Genomic DNA, 20,094 nt, shown 5'->3' with positions numbered 1-20,094 from the left:
ACGACGCCAGGGCGACCGCTGCCTCGTTCTTATCGCTTGCCGATTCCGCTCGTATTCCTCTTCAGAAATCACAAGCGAATTAACGACGACCGGCCCTCGGCCGATGACTGGACACCGATGCGCACGCCAAAGTCTGTAGTGTTTGTGATGTGACATCGCACCATCACGCTGGTGACCCGCGAAGTTACTTGACTACGACAGCAAACGCAAAGGATGGACGTGGTGTTGAGCGAGCATCGATTTGAATGAGCAAATGGCCATGAATAGTTCACTAGCACATCGCTCGAACAGCAAACGAACACATGCATGTGGTATATGGAGCGTGTTCCGGTGCCACTTGGCCGGTCGCGCTATGATTAAGAACTAATATTGATCCAGGGCTTTAATAAGCGACCGCACCACCTGCCGCTCTCAACGATGTTCTTTTGTGTTCATTATCGCCAAGACGATCTACGATGAAAATTAGCTGAGGAATATCCTTTGATAATCGCATCGTAAATCACCGTCTTGACTATAGGAACTAAATTTAAATAAAATTTAATTATTTTGATCGGTTATAGCAGCACTGATCGACTTATTTACATATTCCTAGTCGACGAACGGCAATGTTCATGCAGTAAATTCGTATCTGATGAACAAGAAACTTATAACATTAATAAAAAGTACTTGGGTGGGGAAAATGTGATCCGTGGCAACAGAAACTGATGTTGCATGTAAAAATAAATTTTTTTTACTTGCAGAGCACTGAGTGGGCAAAAATACAAATACATTATGGCAATAAATAGAGGATGAAATTTGTATTCCTTCCTGTAGCACCGCTCTGGCCAGTCCACATAAACTCGTCACGCATAAAACTAATCATACGTTTATAGTCATAATACTTGCTAAAGATCTTGAAAGCTTCTCAGTCGGTAACATTGCATAGATTGCCGCGACAATCCGATGCTTCATGTAGAAAAATAACATATTTTTCTTATTGCTGCTGAAGTTGCCAGTGCCCCATTTTATCAGAATAATGTTGCTGTTGGCATGTAGCAATGTGGTCAATAACGTTCTATCCTCCTATCTTTTGCGCCTCACTGACATGAACAACAGATAATTCACTTGTTCTCTTAATTAGGACGATCAAATACTGAATGTATTCTTTAAGTTGATCACTCGCACAGAACAACCTATTGAGATATCGCGCTTAAAAGAGCGTTTATACAAATAAATATTGTGATAGTACATTTTATTTAATGAAAACAATCTATTTATAGGGTAATATTCAAGCACTACAATATAATAAAAAAGAATAATTTGAAAATAAAATCAAATGTGAAGAGTTTTGTTCAAATACAAAACTTCAAATCAAACATAGACTCCAATTACGGTCCAGGCAGTTGCAAGGGAAATTTCGTTCGTAGTAATATTATTATTATTTGATTTTGCAGCCCTCTCAGGGGCTTAAATTAAATTGATTAGCTTACATTTTGTAGAGTCACCTTCAAAATTAAAAAAAAGAGGGCGCCAATGGAAAGAACAATTGGTCAACTTTATGCCCATCATAATTAATTAAATACAAATATTTTACTTGGTAATTTTTAATGTAGAGAGAACAGCAAGCGTTGAGGCGCTCTCTGGACCACAGCTGTGGTCCAACTGTTAACATAATCACGTAGACTGAATTTCTGGAAGAAGCTGGCACTTGTAGCTGCTTTGACGCAGTCTAGGGAATGAAGGAGCCGTATAGGTTGGTGGAGTAAAGAAAATGAAGTAGCTACGATAATTAAATGATATTACGTTTGATGCAGTAAGGGAATGAGTGTAATGTGAAATGCTGTCTTCACGGTTGCTAATACCATTACTTATTATCGTACTCGTTACTTATACTCGTACTCATTACTTATACCCGTATAAATGCTGTATTCGCTGTCACTGATACTGTTATTTATACTCGAATCCAAATTTCATTGTGGAGTCAGTTAGAAAGTAATCCGTGAACACTTGTATTCAGAAGCCAATTTTTTAATTTTGTTTCGAATGCGTACTTATTGCTGCCTTGCCGAACATAATTAATATATTTTGACATCTGAGCCTGATGCTTACAACGCGTACACTGAGCGGCTTCTAGATTGGAGAGAACAGAAGTGTCCCAGCAAGATGGGCTCGCACCTGCAACTCACTGCACCAATTTTTGTGCTGTGAAATATAACCACTCGGCCATCTTGCCTCTCATTCAGAGAAATGAACGAGGCTAAGCGCAAATGTTGATGCACTTTTTGCAGTTGTGTGAGTTATTCTGATCCAGTTTGTCCCGGTAAAAGCTCGTATTAGTGCATCGTTCGCTCCCTGCTGGTACTATGAGTAAGAAAGTATGTCACTATTTGTACAATACGACTCATTCATTTATATGATCGCTGTCATCGAATACACGACGGAAATGCAACTGTTAAATGACACATATATTTATCTTACATTATTCAAATATTCTTATGCATTATTAACACATTATTTTCACATTAAAATGTAATGTTATCCGAACACAATAAATATTTTTTGACCGGAATTTCGTGATTCACCGTAAAAGTGGAGAATAATCGAAACGCTTGGGGGCAACTGTTTTGCATAATAAACACAAAATGATGCTGTCGCCGTCATTCGAAATCAATATTACGAAAAAATTCAATTTAATCATGGATTGAGAAGTTCCAATGGATATAATTCATGTGTTTATCTGGATCAGGTATTTCGCGCAGCATTGCAGACCACACAATATGAAAATCCTCTGTTGCAAACGTCGGAGTTGCATTAAAAACAATTCCTATCCTACTGCTCCGTCAAAGTTCCATTCAATGACATAATAATGTCAGTGGTAGCATAAGCGAGACATGAATTGCGCTCTCTAAAATTCAATGGTTCAACAAAACGCTCGCATTGGGGAGCCGCCAGTGTTTCTGAGAGCTGCCAATGACGCACATAATTATGCGTGCGTTTCTGAGAGCTGTTATGCTAGCGAATGTTTTACTTATTCTGTTTAATACATATATCATAACCAAATCAAACTGAGTCATAGCGAAAATTGAGTTCAGCTTACCATTACTTTGCATTTACAGCAGCATTTACGTGTCAAATTTGAACTGAAAGCGAATAAAGAAACGTTTTGCGCCCTTTGAATACCACAATCTGTCTTTATAACGCTTTATTTTTACATATTCAGTCAATCTAACATCAGCAATTCCAGTCATAGTAAGCTTCGTTATATGCTACTTCTCCTGAATTGAATACAATAATTTCAAACGATGCATTCTTTTTACGATATACAAAATTTATTTACAATAACTTAGGTCTAGAAATGTATTATAAATCAAAATTGCAGAAAGATAATCGTTTTCGTGTTATTTAATTTTTAATTTATAGGACTTCAAGGGTATTGCTATTTTCGTCATACGGACATGGAACTTTGAACCTCTGTGTACGCGCGTGTTGTGAGGACGGTTGCTACGTGTCGCAAGAAGTTCTCTCTAAATAAATATTTCTGTTGCTAATATTATTGTTGTGGACTTTTAAAAAATTGTAAGTACTCATTTATAACTTTTCATTTATAGCATTGTATGAATTTTTTTATTTACAACCATTTTCTATTTATCAATGTCCTTTCACGTCTATGGCGTTGTTTACATGCTCGCTGCTGCGGGCGGCCGACAACCTGTTGATCGACTTGCCGATATTGTCTAGTTCTTCTCCTTCCTTGCTATATTCGGTAAATGAATATGCATTTTTATTCTGTAAATCAGAATCTGCCCTAAAATTTCTCTTGAGAGGCTCTCTTTTACGCCTAATTATATCAATTTATCGCGTAATATAGGCCTTTACCACGTGGGGTAGTCGATGACTCGATATCGACATATTCCTTGTGCAGATTAGACGTGTTCGATTATCCCGTTAAAAAGCGTGATGTTTGATACTAATCAATCACGATTATACTTCTTGTATGAATTAATTCTTTTTCAGTCCAAAAAAGGGATTTATTGCAGCAGAACAGCATGGTAGCCTATCTTGAATTTGGAAATGATTATTTTTTCAAAATTTCATGATTAATCCTGATTCCAGTAATGAGTAGGCTAATCCACTAAATCCAGGACCAGGAAACCAGATTCACTTGCCAGTTTCATTGTTTCAAAGCCCTGTTACAGGTTTTCTGATCCTTTATTCTGTATATTGTGTGTATTCCACTTCATATTTTACTACTTCCATAATTTCCATGCTTAGTTTCAGTTTGCAGGCTTGATAAAGTTGCTATGCTGTGCTACTGGAAAAACATGCAGATGACAACCAACAAGGCATATGCCAGACAAAACGGCCCTGTGTGCAGAGCTGCAGCCTGCAGACAGTTTTGCCTGTTCCTACAGATCTTGCTTAGTTTTTTTAACTACAAAAAAGCTGCAACTTAAAATTATCTGTTAAATGATTGTTTGCACGGTATCTGCAAAGCACGGTATCTGCAAAGCACGGTATCTGCAAAGCACGGTATCCGCAAATGAGACAAAAAAATAATTGTACACTATTTCACATGTGACATGTCTCTATACTCTATGGCTGAGTATGGCCATGGTGATGGTCTACATTCTTTGGTAAAAATTAAGAAAAATTATTAATTTCTGCCCATTTTGCCTGTTATTTCCAAAATTTGCATATGAAATGAATTTTAACCTGTAATTTTTGTAAAATTTTGCCTGATTTCTCATATCAGTGGCTTCTATCATAAATAAATGATGTTGAAGTTCATGTTTAGGTATACAGCCAGGACTTGCAAATTGTAAAACAATAAGGAAAATTTATTCATTTAAAAAATACCCTATCCATCTTGTCACTCCAAAAATTTATTGCTTAAATCTAAAATTTTATGGTTCTGACAAAGACTGACATACATTGTAAGAGCAACATGAAAATAAAAGTGAGGGGCTCAGCCTTTTGGTATATGTGAAACTATTAGTATAGTATGGTATCTTCGGCATTGATTCTTGTACTTTTCTTGGCTAGACTGGCCTTTTGATAAAATCTTTTCAATGGACGGTAGATTTAAACTTGCTTCTCGATTTCAGTTGTTCCGTAGGATACAAGGTATTTTAAGACTAAACATATGCTCCTGCATGGCCTTGTCTAGTCTGTTCTTGAACCTGAACGTGTTCATACTCGGAGCGTCAACAATATCTTCAGGGAGGCTGTTCCACATGTAGGTGACTCGAAGCAAGAAGAAATGTTGTCGCATGGATAAGTTACACTGCAGTTTTTAGCGCATTTTCTCATTTATGAAAAAATGCACTATTGTGCTTGCCATGTCTGTCCGTCCGTCTATTTGTCTGTCTTTCCGTCCGTCCATCTGTCCGTGACCTCAAGTTTTTGTCGATGAGAAAATGCGCTCTCTGTCACTCACTGCAGTGAGTACTGACTTATGTTTTTTTTAGTTTATAGCTGTGGCCCCTGGTGTTGGTTCTTGTTTCAAATTCTAGTAATCCTACTGGGACCTTGTACAAACCATGAGCATACATGTATACTTCAATGAGGTCACCACGCAGGCAACGATAAAGGTGACTGGGAAGCTTCATAATCTTCAATCTTTCTTCATAAGAAAGCCCGTTAAGCCTGGAATTATCCTTGTTGCACATCTTTGAACACTCTCAACTAAATTTCTGTCCTTTTCAAGTCTTGGTGACCACACAACGTTTCCAAACTCTAGGTTCGGGCGCACGACAGAGGTGAACAACAGCTTCTTCATTTCTATAAGTAGGTACTCATAGTACCTTTGCAGACTATTGAATTCAGGGAGTATTTTACAGATGACTTTTATCCTGAAAATTGAGGGAACACTGCAATAAAACATTGCTAAAAGGGCTGTGATGAGTATGAGCCATTAATTAGTTCCTGCTCATAAGCATTATAAGAAATTAAAATTCACTTGGTTTGTTAACTTTGAAGTGAGAGTATTAACAATCAATACTTAAAAAAATTGAATTATTATCCTAGTTTATGGTTGGACTTGTAACTCATCTACATGAAAAAAGCAATCATTGTGAGTAAGAAATAGCTTGAACTCAGCTGATTTGTTGTTCAAGTAAGGGGATGGTAGAAATAGTTATACAGGACTTGTAACTTGGTGCATTTGTTCAGATAAAATGCCAGTTTCTATGATTCTTAGAATGAGAAAAATAATGCTGTTGATCAATCTTCAAATGGATTTCCAAGCATTATTTGAGTGTTGCTGTATTTGAGAAATTCAAAATTTTTCTTAACATTGCTGTTGAAGCTGCAGACTATTGAATTTGTGGGGCTTGATTGTTAAGTGAACATTTAGAAATGGTGAAATTTTCTGTATTATTGTCAGAAATTCTTCCAAAATTTGTTATGAGAAGCATTCATTTATTCATTTTATTGCATGTATCACAACTTCTTGGTTTTTGAATACTTTTGATTGGTGTTTCTTTCAACATTAAAAATTGACCTAAGGAGAGACCATTTGGTTTGTAATCGTTCTGAGAGGTCTGGCAATGGTTGATTTATTCTTAGAAGCTTTGATGTGCCATGGTAGTGCTCTGGCACCATGTAATCTGATGCCTGGCTATTGACCCATATGGTGTTACACAAAAGTCTTTGGGTTGATATTCAACAGGATTGAAACGCTGCAATATTGAGTAGAGGTATTGACGCGCCACTTGTCCAAAAGCGTTTGTTTGGTACGCGTCTCTTGGCAACCTGTTGTTGCGTTAGATACACACGCACACACCGACACACATGTACACAGTCACGCTCACACACACGCACACACAGACACGCCTGACTACCTGTTGTTTGCCCCTGACTTCCATGCACTCGGTAGCGCTTCTCTGCTGTACCCCTCTGCTACCGTCACGCGGCGCGCTACGTAGACGTGGCTACTGCTGTGTTGTGCCTGCTCGGGTAACCATGGCTACTCCACAACAAAGGGGCGCTGGTCTGCCCTCGCCTTGTATTCCAGTGACTATTGCGAGTCTAAGCCACTGTGATGCTTCCGATGATTTCACTTCCGTTGTAAAAGCGTTCCGAAATTTTGCCACCAAGGAACTTGTTTGAATTCGGTACAACGCTCCGTGCGTTTTTTGGATCTTAATAAGACTTCGGCTTTGTAGTTCGCCCAGAGGTAGTCCCGTTACTTTAGTCCAGTAGTTGCTAGAGGCGACTGGTCCTCTTGATTTATCAACATTTTCCATAAAAGAGAAAATTTCAGTCAGTTTCTATCCGCTCCGTACCGTTGCGCCGTACGTCCCCATCCAAAAAAATTGTCGACCGAAACGTAAGTCATATGCATTTCTACTTTTTTCGATTTTTAGTTCATTTATCTTTAGAAAAATGTTGCTGATGGTGCCTTTTTGGTACTTTGGAGTATAAAATCTTTCGAAATTTTGAGGATGATCGCGTGGTACCATGTTCCATTGAAAAAAATACAGCGAAAAACAGTTGATTTAATGAAATTTCCTGGTAATATGAATTCTTTGTCAGCAAAGTATGAATAATGCCAAATTTCGGCGCTTAGTTAGCAAACCTCTTATTTTCCTCTGCTGGCTTTGTTTCGTCCTTACTGAATAACTCAGTGAGCATGCCAAGCTCCCGTCTGTAAATTGCACTCTTCGATCCTGTTCAAGTTTAGAAGATCTGTTCAGCCGCTCCGGAGGCAAATTGCGAAGTACTTAGAAGTGTTCGTGTACTCTGCCTAAAGTTGGGAATTGTCGATTCAATGTTGAGCATCAATGTCGATTTTTACCATTGATCATGCTAGATACTCTAGGGATCAATTCTTTTGAATTGTTGCGATTTCATTTCAGGCCGAGGTTGCGCTCGTTATCAATACCGGTGCACTTATAATTGGAATTACGTAAACTTTATGTCTATATTTTAGCTTGATTTCATAAAATTCCGCCATTTCTCCCTCTAGACTTTCATTACTTGACGTGACCGAACGTTATTTTTCCATTGAACCAGACACGTAAGGTATTATTCTGTACATTGTACCTAAATAGTCCAATAGGAGTTTGTGTTGCTCATGAAGTCCCCTGATGGGCGTAGTTGAATATTCCTCGGACAACATTGATAGAGGAGCGAGCTCCTGCTGCGCTCGTGTGGACAGCTGCGCCCCCCCATCTGGGGTTGTGGGCAATGGTGTATCCTCCCCATCTGCCCCCCCTCTACAACAGGCTTCCCCTTTGGCACGTGACAATCTTCGATGCTCCCACAGTCCCATTTCTGATGGCAGCTCCTCCCGTGGGTCCCCAACGCTAGGTAACGAGTGGTCCCTTCCCTCCCTCCCTCTGGTGTGACCTCGTACCCTGGTGTTGCCTCCCGTGGGTCCCCAGCGCTAGGTAACGAGTGGTCCCTTCCCTCCCTCCCTCTGGTGTGATCTCGTGCCCTGGTGTCGCCTCCCGTGGGTCCCCAGCGCTAGGAAACGAGTGGACCCTTCCCTCCCTCCCTCTGGTGTAATGGTCAGTTTGTCCCTCATCCTGGTGTTAATTCGCCCCTTTTCTTTCCCTTTGCGTATCAAGTCCCCAACGTTAAGTATCAATTGATGCCTTCTTTCTCTCGCTCCTGCTGTGTGCGTTCCAAACATTTATCAAACAATTAATAAATTTTCCATAGGCCCTCTTCCCCTGCCTTGGGTTATTACGACACCAACTTTTCCCACATATGTGTACTTCCCCCACGTATGTCTGGGAAGGGGCTTACCCCAAGTATTTATTTCCTTAACATTTACTCCCAGATGGTTTACCCAGTGTTCACTTGACAGTGATGCGGACACTTTTTGCGTTTTTTTTCCTTCATGTCAGAGACAGACGACTTTACGTATTTCAAGTGTTTGTATTCATTTTGAGCATACCCAATGTATGTGTTGCTCCACTTACTTGTTGCTATTTCACGGAAAATCTATCCTCATTTGCTAAGTTACTAATCTTTCTTCTCCGCTATTGAAATTATAAATTTAAATTTCCGATTTTCTTCAGATTATAAATAATGACTTCCGCCTAATTTTTCTGTTTGATTTTTTCGTTAACTAATTTTCCCTTTGGATATGTCTTGTATGATTTCCGAAGCCCCGCTCTGACTCCACTCATGGCCTTCCCCAACCTTTGTATGCAGCAGCACTTGTTAGTCCTTGCCTGCACTCGAGGCAGGCTCTCCATTACTCCAGAGTGTCCCTGTATTCCATGTCTGAAAACTTCAGCTGCGACCCTCACAGCATTAATTGCTATGTCATCCCTGGCTCCAGGTACACAGAGTTGGGCAATGTCTCGTGCTCTCATTTGTTCTTGCATTCCATTGTCAGCTCTAATGTGCCTCTGCTACGAGCCTCTCTGTAGTCAGTTGAGTGAAGCCATCTTAAGTGATGCAAGTCGATGCAAATTGAGGACTTGCATCACTTGACTGACATTAGGTGAAGCTGAGCTCTTCGTGCGAACTCGAGTGGGAAAAGACCATGTATTCTTGTACATTGAAAGCTAATCGGCATGATCGTACCTAACTCGCTTGTGTTTCCTCGTTCTATGACCTCCATCCCTGCCGAGTCATCCGTTTTTAATGCCGGTGCTGCCAACGACAACGGAATGCAGTGTCTCAGCAGCCTTTTAATCCCTTTATTTTTCCCTCGCTTATTCACCCTGCGAGTTCCCCTCGTTATTTCTCTCCGAGAAATTGGACTTATACACTCGTATCTTGGTGTGCTTATCCATGTCAGCAGAATATGTTTGTGTGTGTGGTTCCATTAAGCGACCGTTGAAACAATATTCCAAGGTGATGATGGTTATCATATATTTCAGAAGAAACTACCATTGGAATTTGGGAAGCCTGAATTGATCGTCTTAACTCTTAACAAACTCTGGTCGATTCAATCCGACCGAGACTCCAAGATATCTTTAAATCTATATTATTATACATGTGATGTGCTGTAATCTAATCGATCGCTCTACTTTTAATTACACACGTAATTTTTGAACGAGTGTTGTTTGCTTCATTTATGTGATAGGATTCTTCATTTTTGGCACGCGCTAAGAATACACATTTCAATGGACGCATTCCATCCATTGGTTTAACCAATCGTGGCACCATTACTCAAATTACCAAAAACTATCATATATTAATGTATCAGTACATCACACGTCAGTAGTATCTAGATATCAACATAAGTGTAGTTATAGTTGTTTTTAAAGCGTATACGTGATATTCGTACAGGTATGAAAAGGATGTCTGAGAGCGTGCAGTCCAATGAAAGTTCTCCCAGCACCAAGCGCTCGCGCTCGTCGGGAGACGCTGAAGTGCGTCTGCTCATCCAAGCCAAGGTGAGACTTCCGTGGCTTCTTGTTCTTCTATCTTTAGTTATTATGTTTTGTAAGGAAACTGTTATATAATTTACTAAAAAATGTAAGCTTAACCCATCAGCATCATATTTAAAAATTATTTTATTCAACTTTCGAAATAAAATTTTCTGTATTAAATTGCCGTTTGGTTGAAATTTCGTTGTTTCTCATTGCCTAACCATGCACTAATCTGAGGGGTTCAAAGCGAGATTCGCAGAGCAGCCTACATAGTTATAGTTTTCTTTCGTGTCTCATTTAATTGAGACATGATTAAAGCACGTCTAATTTCCCCCCTCCCCCCATTTCAGACTGCTGGATCTATCATAGGCAAAGGAGGCTCGAACATATCTCGTCTGCGCAGCGAGGTAGGTTGGCTACATATTGATTCTTTCATCGACAGCTCGTGTCCTTTTGTCTCGGTTGCAAACTTACATTTGTTAAGCGAGGTTTTCCAACGAAGTTTACTTCTTCACTTTGAGGATTAATTTTGCTAGTCGTGGAAAGTCACTTAATGAATAACTAAGATAGTTGTGAAATTTGGTTCAAGTAACTTTCATTGTTGAGATGAAAAAAGCCATATCTGAAAAAAGAGGTTTCTAATGCTTTTTGCTGCTCGTATTCGTACATGGGTGACAGTACGTGATTTACTTTTTTAACCTCTATAGTGAACTCATTAAGTTATGTAATGCTCGTTTTGCTGATGCGCTGTCACATGCGACTGATCTATAATGTACGGTCTTATGAAACAATGAACTTAGTTACGGATTAGCTCTTAAAGTTGCTAGTGTATCGTTCGCTATTGCAGATATTAGGAAAGTGTATTGCTATTATTTAGTTGTTGATTTACTTGTCAAAGTGTCGAGAAGTAGAGATTCAGTGAATGATGCACTCAGTAACTGGGAAAATGTACGGATCTCATATTTTTCGAAAGATAAAGATAGATTTTTACTGTTTGCGATTCTATTTTTCGGGGGAGTCGAAATGGAGCGCCAACATGTGTAGAAAGATTTATTTCACTCAAATGATAGTGTAGATAATATGGTGCCTATAGGGTTGAGCGGACTGCAAAAGTTGAGATCGAAATTTGCCCAAATATTCTATTCATTCAAGCATTTTGTTTAACGATCTCTAATAGCCTTTTTATTCTGTTTTCACTTGACGAATTCTAGTGGCCGTTTTATTATATTGATTTTATTTTATTTTTTGTATAGAAATGGTTTCCATGAAACGCGTTCACATACAGTGGATTCTTGCTTTACGCATCGTGTTTGGACTAGGAAGTGCAACGTCTTTCTAAGTCCTCTCCATGATGTGGACGTATTGCATGGAAGACCCACTGATATACTGGCCTTATAGCAATCGATGACGCAGCTTCTAACACGTCTCTCATATATTCTCTCGTGATAATCAATGACCAAACTTGCGTCGCTTGGTATACGCCATGCCCAGGCACCCGTGCAATTTTTAGCTTTAGTCTCCGCCTGGCACCGGAATAATTCTTCCATAGGATTTGTTAGCAACGTCTTGGCTGGCCGACGTCTATCGCAAATAGGTTGTTGTATATTGTTTCTTCGAAGCGTGTGCCAAAAGAAAGTATGGGAAGTATTTAGACTTACTCGTGAATATCTCTTTACTGTTTTAGAAGTTTTTTTTAATAATTCGGCTGTGATCTGTAATATCAGTTTATTAAAATATTTATTTATGCATTGGTTAACTACGCCAATTATATGCTTAGACAAAAAAATGTCCAAGCTTTGATAGACTTAAGACCAATCAAGTGCGAAGACGACAAATCCAACTAGTTGAGATAACTTTTACTTTCGCAGAAAAAAAATAACTTGACTTGAAAAACCCGCCAGCATTTGCTGTCCGACCCAACTTTTACTTTCAGAAAAAAAATTATACCTTTACTTGAAACCCGCTCAGCATTTGCTGCTGAAGCCATGACCGCAAGCGCCTCAACGCCTATCGGATTTTATTGAAATTTAAGATCTGGTTGTCGTCTATGAGCCTCATACCACGCCTGTTCAGTTGCAAACAGGCGTTCAATTCTTATTTTAACCCCTAGCTTATTTCATGCGTATTGTATGTTAATTCTCGCATCAAATTAGAAGTTTTACTGGTAGACGGCTACTTGGCTACACCCACTACCGCCATAGTATTTGAATGGTTTAGTTGAGATCATTCTATTTAGAGCCTGCAAGAGTGTAAATCGGTCGAGAGTCGAGACTCTTGAAGCTGTGCATAACTGCCTCTCTTCTTATTCATCATTTGAAACAATCTTCATTGTTGAACTTTCTATTTAACGAGACACTCGCTCACTATTTTCCAAGATTGATCAATTAACTATTTATAGATTACATTTCGGCTACTTCCATCCTAATCAAATTGAGTAATCACAATCCTGTTAAATTGAAATGGTATACAAAATTTATTCTCCTCTTGAATTAAGATTGATTTAATTGTGAAGTTGTTAATTCTCGGCCTTGTAACTCTGTCTCCCTCTAGTGACAGGATGAATTGTTAAACTTACTAGATGATTTGCCTGATGATGAAGCTATTAGTTTGATGATAAAGTGATTAATTTTGCGCCTTATCTCTCTCTCCCTCCCCCCGGCCCCTCACTCCGGCTGGTCCCCACTACGTATTGGGCCCCCATGGGTATGGTTGTTTTGGTCCCCCCTCCTCCTCCCCTGATCGTGAACACCTCGGCCCATATGATCAGTACACGGCCACTATTACCATCCCTGATTGTCCCGGCCCTGAACGGTAATTATTGATTCCACCAATTCTAGGCGAGCAATTTAAGTTTTAACTTGAACCCTTCATTGATTGATCCTTTACAGCTTAGTTCCCTGTAGACGTCCGCGTGTGAAGTGATCTTTATAGTCTTAGCGAGCTGCTGGTGCAGGCATTTTCTGCCCACCTGCCATAAGCACGCCAAATAACTTCGCATCGTTCTCTTATGACTCGGCAATTCTGCCTCTTCATTATTGTGTACATATACATGAAATTGCTTCGTGTTCTTAATATTCTCTTCATATTCTATGAAACTCAACATATTCATGATCGTATTGTATTTCTAATGTAGAATTGTGCACTCTAAGCGTTGCTCCCTACTTTAATTCAGCACCCGTCCCATTCCCAGCTAGAGTTCTCAATATTTATCCATGGCAATCATTTGGATGAGTTAACCGAGTTTTGAGTCTGGAGGTGCCAAGTGTGAATGCTGTGTAAGCAATGAACTTAGTTTTGGCACCTTATGGTAGTGGCTTCAAAGAGATCAAATAATGCAGGTGCTTGTTGGGCTCGTGTTCCAAGCCGTTTGTCTTGGGAAATTAATTTGGTTTGTTACTAATTGAATTTATTCAATTTATTCAAAGATCAAATTGTTTGCTGTGCTCCACTTTTTTGAAACATGCGTAGCGGCTGATCGCACTAACGTGCCCACAAATGTTATGGCTTCCGACTTTGTCTTTCTGCAATACTCAGGCTGTTCGTGCTATAATTTCTTCTCTGCCTTAAGTGTTAACTGTAATTTTTCGTTGTTATCAATAAATTATTTTTATTGCTTTCAGTAAGTTGCCGCATAATTGATGTTATTTTCCTTGTACTAATTGTATCACGCCACGTGTCACGACGAAAAGTTGTCCAGAATACATATGCCGAATTATGATATGTATATCTTGCATGCTATTGATGATATCAGCTGAACTCGTGTTGAGCAATGTTCGGTAATGTACTTGATAAGCTTAGGATCATTTCTTCGACCATTATCCCATATGATCTTTGACTTGCTTTTTAAGTTTCAATTTTTATTGCATCCATATTCTACAACATCTTCGTAGTACCTCATCTATTTATTATATATTTTTTTAACCAAGATGTCAATTAGGAAATTCAGTCTGAGTTGTAAGCTTTTGTTAAATAGATTACAGGTTCAAGTTCAGAGCTTTGTGTTGCGGAAGTATTTCTCGAATGAATACGGGTAGCCCAAACGTGCGTTCTTGTCTCTTGATTGTAATGGCAAATGCTGACGACGCTTCTGTGCAAATCGTCATCCTGCAGCTTTATCATAAATGATTTTTTTTTCTTGTACTTTCGATGGTCGATTTTTGAAATTTAGGTGACTCTGTGACAGGGTTGACTGCTTTTGTAATAAAATCGTTACTCGTAACGTTTCTCAACACTTGGTATAATGCAGAGATTGCAGGCCAATTCCCCTTTAGCATATTCACTTGCAGTAATTTGACATGCTGACAGTCAAGTGCACGTCATTCAAGGCTTTTTGATTTTGCACGTCATTCAAGGTTAAAAGTTCACAACATATACATATAATTGTTACTAATTACGGAAATTTGTGTTGATTAGCCATTGGATATGAATTGGCTTTGCTGATAGTCATAAGACTGTGATTAAAACGAACGCTGCGCGTGCAAGTTTAATTTCGTTGTGAAGGATCGTTAAGCAATCATTGTTGCGGTTTGCTGATACCATATCATTATTAGTCCTGCATCGTCTAGCCATGTATGTAGTATCTGCCTGCGATTTCTCACTCTTGGAAGTTGGTTTTTGTGCTGATATGGGCGGTATCAGATTCAGTTGCTTTGTATTGCGCATTGAGTTTTTGAAATTGTATTCATATATGGACACATCTCAGTTTCGGAGAAGTTAACAAATTCCTGATTTCAAACGCGTCGCCGTATAAACTAGAACGATCAGGAACTTATTTATTTCTCATATTTTTCATTCAGGTCCTAACCCGTGCATGATTTTCCTTCCGGATTCATATTTACTGCCGGAATTAAATGCTATTATTCATGATTGTTTTTCACAGTCACTAGTATTGATGGTTGTTGCCCATTGTTTTTCCAAACTCTTGTCCACGTGGTTGCCACCACACAACTCTAGTCTCTCCTCACATTACACCTCCAAAACTCTTGTCTAACTGCTGCTTTAAGCTTATAACTTCGTACCTACGATACCAAACCGTACATGAGTGTTAACAATGCCCTCCCTCGCACCTCCTCTATTCGTAGGACTCGTTTCACTTCCCAGTTTTAAGACCGCTTGTAGAACCAAGCATTTCTTAATATACTAAATGTAGCATAAAATCTACTTACATGTCCTAACTTACGCCCAGTTTTCTTAATGTGTTCATTGAATATAATGGTGGCCGGAGCTGTGCGAGATGGTACCGGATACTCCTTATTGACGGATGAAAATGCCCACCCACGTCCCTTGCATATTACGGGAATGTTGTTTTATTTTTGTTGCTGGCCCTTGTGTTTTATTTTCTACCTTAGCCTGGCTTGGAATGGATCGTTCTATGAATTTATATCAATTATGTAATGACAATTTCGATAACATTTGGATCTGAAATCAGTTAACAATGATATTCAAACATGTCTCAAGGGGGACTTGCTGCGATTTCAAGTAGCAAGTTGTATTTTTATCAAGTTGTTTTTTCAGTTGTATCTGTTGGTGTTGATGTAGTTACTTTTAAGGTTATTCCAGACTGGATTCACTAGATATTTGGGGATGTGCCCCTAGTTTATCTTATTGGTATTGTCACGTGACGCTGTTGTTGATGTACCCACAGAGTGTTGACCATCCGGGGCGAGGAGAGCGTGGTGCTGAAGGTGCTGGAAGAGGTGCTCAATGCCCTGGCTGAGGTGAGTGTCGGTGCTGGTCGAGTAACCTGCCACTTGCAGCATAAGAATATCTCTTAGAAGATATAAAAGATAAAAAAATCTCTTAGAATATATCTCATAAGAATCTCGGCTGTTTCACCGATATAAATGTTCGCGTTTACCTCTAACAGTCTTTGTTTAAAGCAGCCGTTAATTTTAAGTGGCTTAGCTCTCAATTTGCTTATATGGAAACATTTCTTTAGGATTATTCATTGAACATCGGTGCATTTCTCTGACATGTCGATAATAATACGAACGGCTGAATATTTTCTTATAAATATATCTTGTTGGTTTTCCAATGACCACAAATTGTTCTTAAATGTGTAAAAATAGTAAATGCGGTAGTAGCTTGAATTTAAAAGTCGTTGGACATCAGTTTGTAGCGCTGTTCAGTATGAAGGCGTTCAGTTGAAAGGGTGTGTGTATCTGTATTTTTCAAGGCATAGGGGAATAGTTGTTAGGAATTCGTACAAGTTGTGAGTAGTGCATTTTTATCGCTTGAAAATATTTACGGGTTTATTTTTGCGTTATTTTTTGGCAATCAATTGACCCTAGCACCTCATGTATGTGTTGGGTTATGTCGAGCCTTCTAAAGCGACTTCTCGAAAGATATGATCGACCTCTTACAAGTATTTGTTGATAATATGTTATGTATTTGAATACAGAAGCAATTTTATAATCAAATTATTATAATTATTTAGTTTCTGTAGTATATGTATTGGTGATGTTACGTACAACATAGCCTGCACTGCAGCACAGAAGTAATCAATAACGCTAATCTGGCATGTCTATTTGAATACAGAAGCCATTTAATAATCAAATTAGTATTATTATTATTTAGTTTCTGTAGTATATGTATAGGTGATGTTACGTATAACATACCCTGCACTGCAGCACAGAAATAAACAATAACGCTAACCTGGCATGTCTATATGAATACAGAAGCCATTTGATTATCAAATTATTATTATTTAGTTTCTGTAGTATATTTATTGGTGATGTTACGTACAACATACCCTGCACCCCTGCACTGCAGCACAGAAGTAAGCAATAACCTGGCATAACATGCGTGGTGTGCAGGCCATCCCTCGCACCGGCGAGAGCGACGTGCGTCTTCTGGTCCACCAGTCCCAGGCCGGTGCCATCATCGGCAAGGGCGGCGAGAAGATCAAGGAGCTCAGGGAGGTCGGTACACTTCATCGTGTGTAATATCACCATCATCTCATCTGAGTATATAGTGCCAACTGTGCAATGGTGGCTATCACCATCATCTCTCATGTATTTAGTGCCAACTGTACAATGGTGGCGATCACCATCATCTCATGTATTTAGTGCCAACTGTACAATGGTGGCGATCACCATCATCTCTCATGTATTTAGTGCCAACTGTGCAATGGTGGCTATCACCATCATCTCTCATGTATTTAGTGCCAACTGTACAATGGTGGCGATCACCATCATCTCTCATGTATTTAGTGCAACTGTACAATGGTGGCGATCACCATCATCTCTCATGTATTTAGTGCCAACTGTACAATGGTGGCGATCACCATCATCTCTCATGTATTTAGTGCCAACTGTATTGTGTTGGCTATTACAATCCTGCCACTTGTTTCAGTGTCAATTGCCTTGTATTTTGTAACAATGATCTTTGTATTTTGTTGGCCGCATTTCATTGCAAGTCGCGGTTTCTCGTTGTGACTCTCCATCAGAAAAAAGCCTGGATACTGCATTTTGAGAGGAATGAATTTAATTAATCCAGGCTACCCGTAAATCAATTAGTTTTCATAGTTGATAGATTGCCGTTGAGTGCAAAATATGGACGTTTAAAGTGTCCTAAGTATCTCGAAAACGCATGTTTAGGGCTATGATTTGATAAGGCAAAAAAAGGTCAGGTTTAATAAATCGAAACTGCACCGTTGTGCCATTTTTTTTCGTTCCGAAATTCTACGGATACCTTACAAATAACGTCGTAGGAATGAGTTATTAAGCGTTTACACGTTAATACTGCGCAGGTGCCTACGTGGTCATCAATTCAAGTATATTTCAAAAATGTATATGAATTTGTAGAGATTGGTCCGACGTCACCGGGCAGCTGTGAGCGATGCGACGGCGTCTCGAATTGTCTAGGTGTTATTAGAGGCGCAATCGTCCCTACGGGGCCATCATTTGAGCCTATGTGATACCCCACCTACATTCCCCACCTACATTCTCCACCTACATTCTCCACCTACATTCCCCACCTACATTCCCCACCTACATTCCCCACCTACATTCCCCACCTACATTCCCCACCTACATTCCCCACCTACATTCCCACCTACATTCTCGCGCAGTGGTGTGGTTGATATCCACCGCGCAGTGGTGTGGTTGATATACACCGCGCGGTGGTGTGGTTGATATCCATCGCGAGGCAGGTTGGTTGCCGTGGGGAGAGGTTGGTTGCTTCCTGGTAGCGGCTGGTGGAGCTGCCGGGGCTGGTCGATACACTCGAGCTGAGGGGAGAGCGAGTAGGTGGAGCTGGAATAGTCGCGTTTATTTGTGCGTTTGCGTCTCACGCTGGCCCAAGTGCGTCCGTAAAAAGCCAGCACCAAACACGAGCTGACTTAGTGCAGCAGCACGACGCTCTTGGAGTTGTGCTGTTGTGCTGGTGTGTGTCAGCTCCTGGGTGCGGTGGGTTCAGAGGAGGGTGTGGTAAGGAGGGCAAGTTGAGGGTGTGGTATCGTCGTCCCTCTGCCGTGCGAGGGAAAGGGAGGGGCCACACGACTAGAGGGCTGCTGCCAGCGTTCACCCTTACTTGGTTGTGGAACCGCGCCCCGCACGCACGCTGCCGCTCCTTCTCCTAGTTGTTGTCTCGCTCTTATATACAAGTTGATGAAGTGAACTGCATGACCTCTTTAGCAGTACTGCAACGACCGTAAAATTGATGCTATCCTTTTAGTGATACTCTGATATTTGCGTTCGTCTGTAGACCCTGCGTGCTCCAAGCTCCCATGTCGCTCATGTTTTTATTATCTTGGTCACAAAGCTGGCCTGTCTTCGGGAGTTTAATCGTAACTCTAATCTCAGTTTCGTGTTGCTAAGGTTGACTTGTATCGTGAGCTCCTATTCTTGTCAACTTTCAATTCTATCCACCTGTCTGGAATTTTTCGTTACGTAGAAGATGACCTTTTTCGATCCAATTTCCAGAGTCAAATTTCAGTGCTTCTCTTTTCTGATTTTGATCATAAATGCATTGTGTACCAAATTTAATGAATTATCTTGAAATTTCATCGATGTATTGAAATTTATTTTTTATCCTAGTCATCGCTCGGACGTTGAATTTTTTGTTCTTAACCGCCTTTCTTGGCTTAGTTGACCGTAGTTTATGGCGAGTGGTATCATGGGAAAGCTTTGTAGAGCGTGTCTCAGAGACTCGCTGAATCTCCGCGAGTGTAGACTATCCAAAGCCGTGATCGCAATGTTATCTCCTCGACATGAAGCTCTGAACGAATATGGTCACCGGCCCGAATTATCTTGGAGACGACAACTACGTTGCAGGTCTGTAAATCGTGTTTTCTTTTTTATTTGTAACCGAAAGTTTTTTTCGAGAGGCTTCATGATATTCGTCACACTGCAAGGTTTCCGGGAAGTGATTTCTAGAAGTTTTCGTTTATTCTAAAATAGATACGTATTCTGGAATATTCTTATATTAGAGAAGCTGATATTCCTGTAGCAGTAGAGTTCCTTCTGTAAAATAATGTATTTCTTGATGTGCATTTCTCCTAAGAAAGGTACGTGAAATGTTACCCGATTGATCAACCGAATAACTTAGTTCATGATTTAATTCAATTATAATGGCCGAAACCTTGTATACGGATTTGAAGACTGTTGAACTCCAATAAATTGGTTTTTGCCTGTAACCCAACATTGTCAAATGAGATTTTGAAGAATTTTTGTCTACGATAAGTCTTGTTGACATCCAGAATGATCTTTCCAGTCAGCGTTGGTCCTTGGTGCTCTAGCGGCCAAGTCCTTTATATTATCTTTGTTTTTAGCCCTTA

The 20,094-nt window shown here is 39.8% G+C and overlaps 1 protein-coding gene across 6 annotated transcripts in view; it reads left to right on the top strand.

Annotated features, from left to right (window-relative positions):
* Positions 1-20,094, top strand: part of LOC108677243 (heterogeneous nuclear ribonucleoprotein K) — a 76,358-nt gene that overhangs the window by 40,994 nt on the left and 15,270 nt on the right. For 2 of the 6 annotated variants that reach the window (XM_018165445.2, XM_018165442.2), the window contains 5 exons: positions 10,234-10,340; positions 10,667-10,723; positions 13,084-13,127; positions 15,961-16,033; positions 17,132-17,236. In XM_018165445.2, the coding sequence (XP_018020934.1) occupies positions 10,236-10,340; positions 10,667-10,723; positions 13,084-13,127; positions 15,961-16,033; positions 17,132-17,236 (384 nt within the window). In that variant the 5' untranslated portion in view covers positions 10,234-10,235. Of the gene's footprint in view, positions 1-3,443; positions 3,556-3,690; positions 3,743-6,984; positions 7,310-8,029; positions 8,293-10,233; positions 10,341-10,666; positions 10,724-13,083; positions 13,128-15,960; positions 16,034-17,131; positions 17,237-20,094 lie in introns of those variants that run through there. The other 4 variants (XM_018165444.2, XM_018165447.2, XM_018165446.2 and 1 more) reach the window with 4 other exon arrangements.

Source organism: Hyalella azteca, unplaced genomic scaffold (genome assembly GCF_000764305.2).
Source record: "Hyalella azteca isolate HAZT.00-mixed unplaced genomic scaffold, Hazt_2.0.2 contig4109, whole genome shotgun sequence".
Classification (NCBI taxonomy): domain Eukaryota; kingdom Metazoa; phylum Arthropoda; class Malacostraca; order Amphipoda; family Hyalellidae; genus Hyalella; species Hyalella azteca.
Note: the sequence above shows the minus strand (reverse complement) of the source record. Positions and strands in the feature narration are given on the sequence as shown.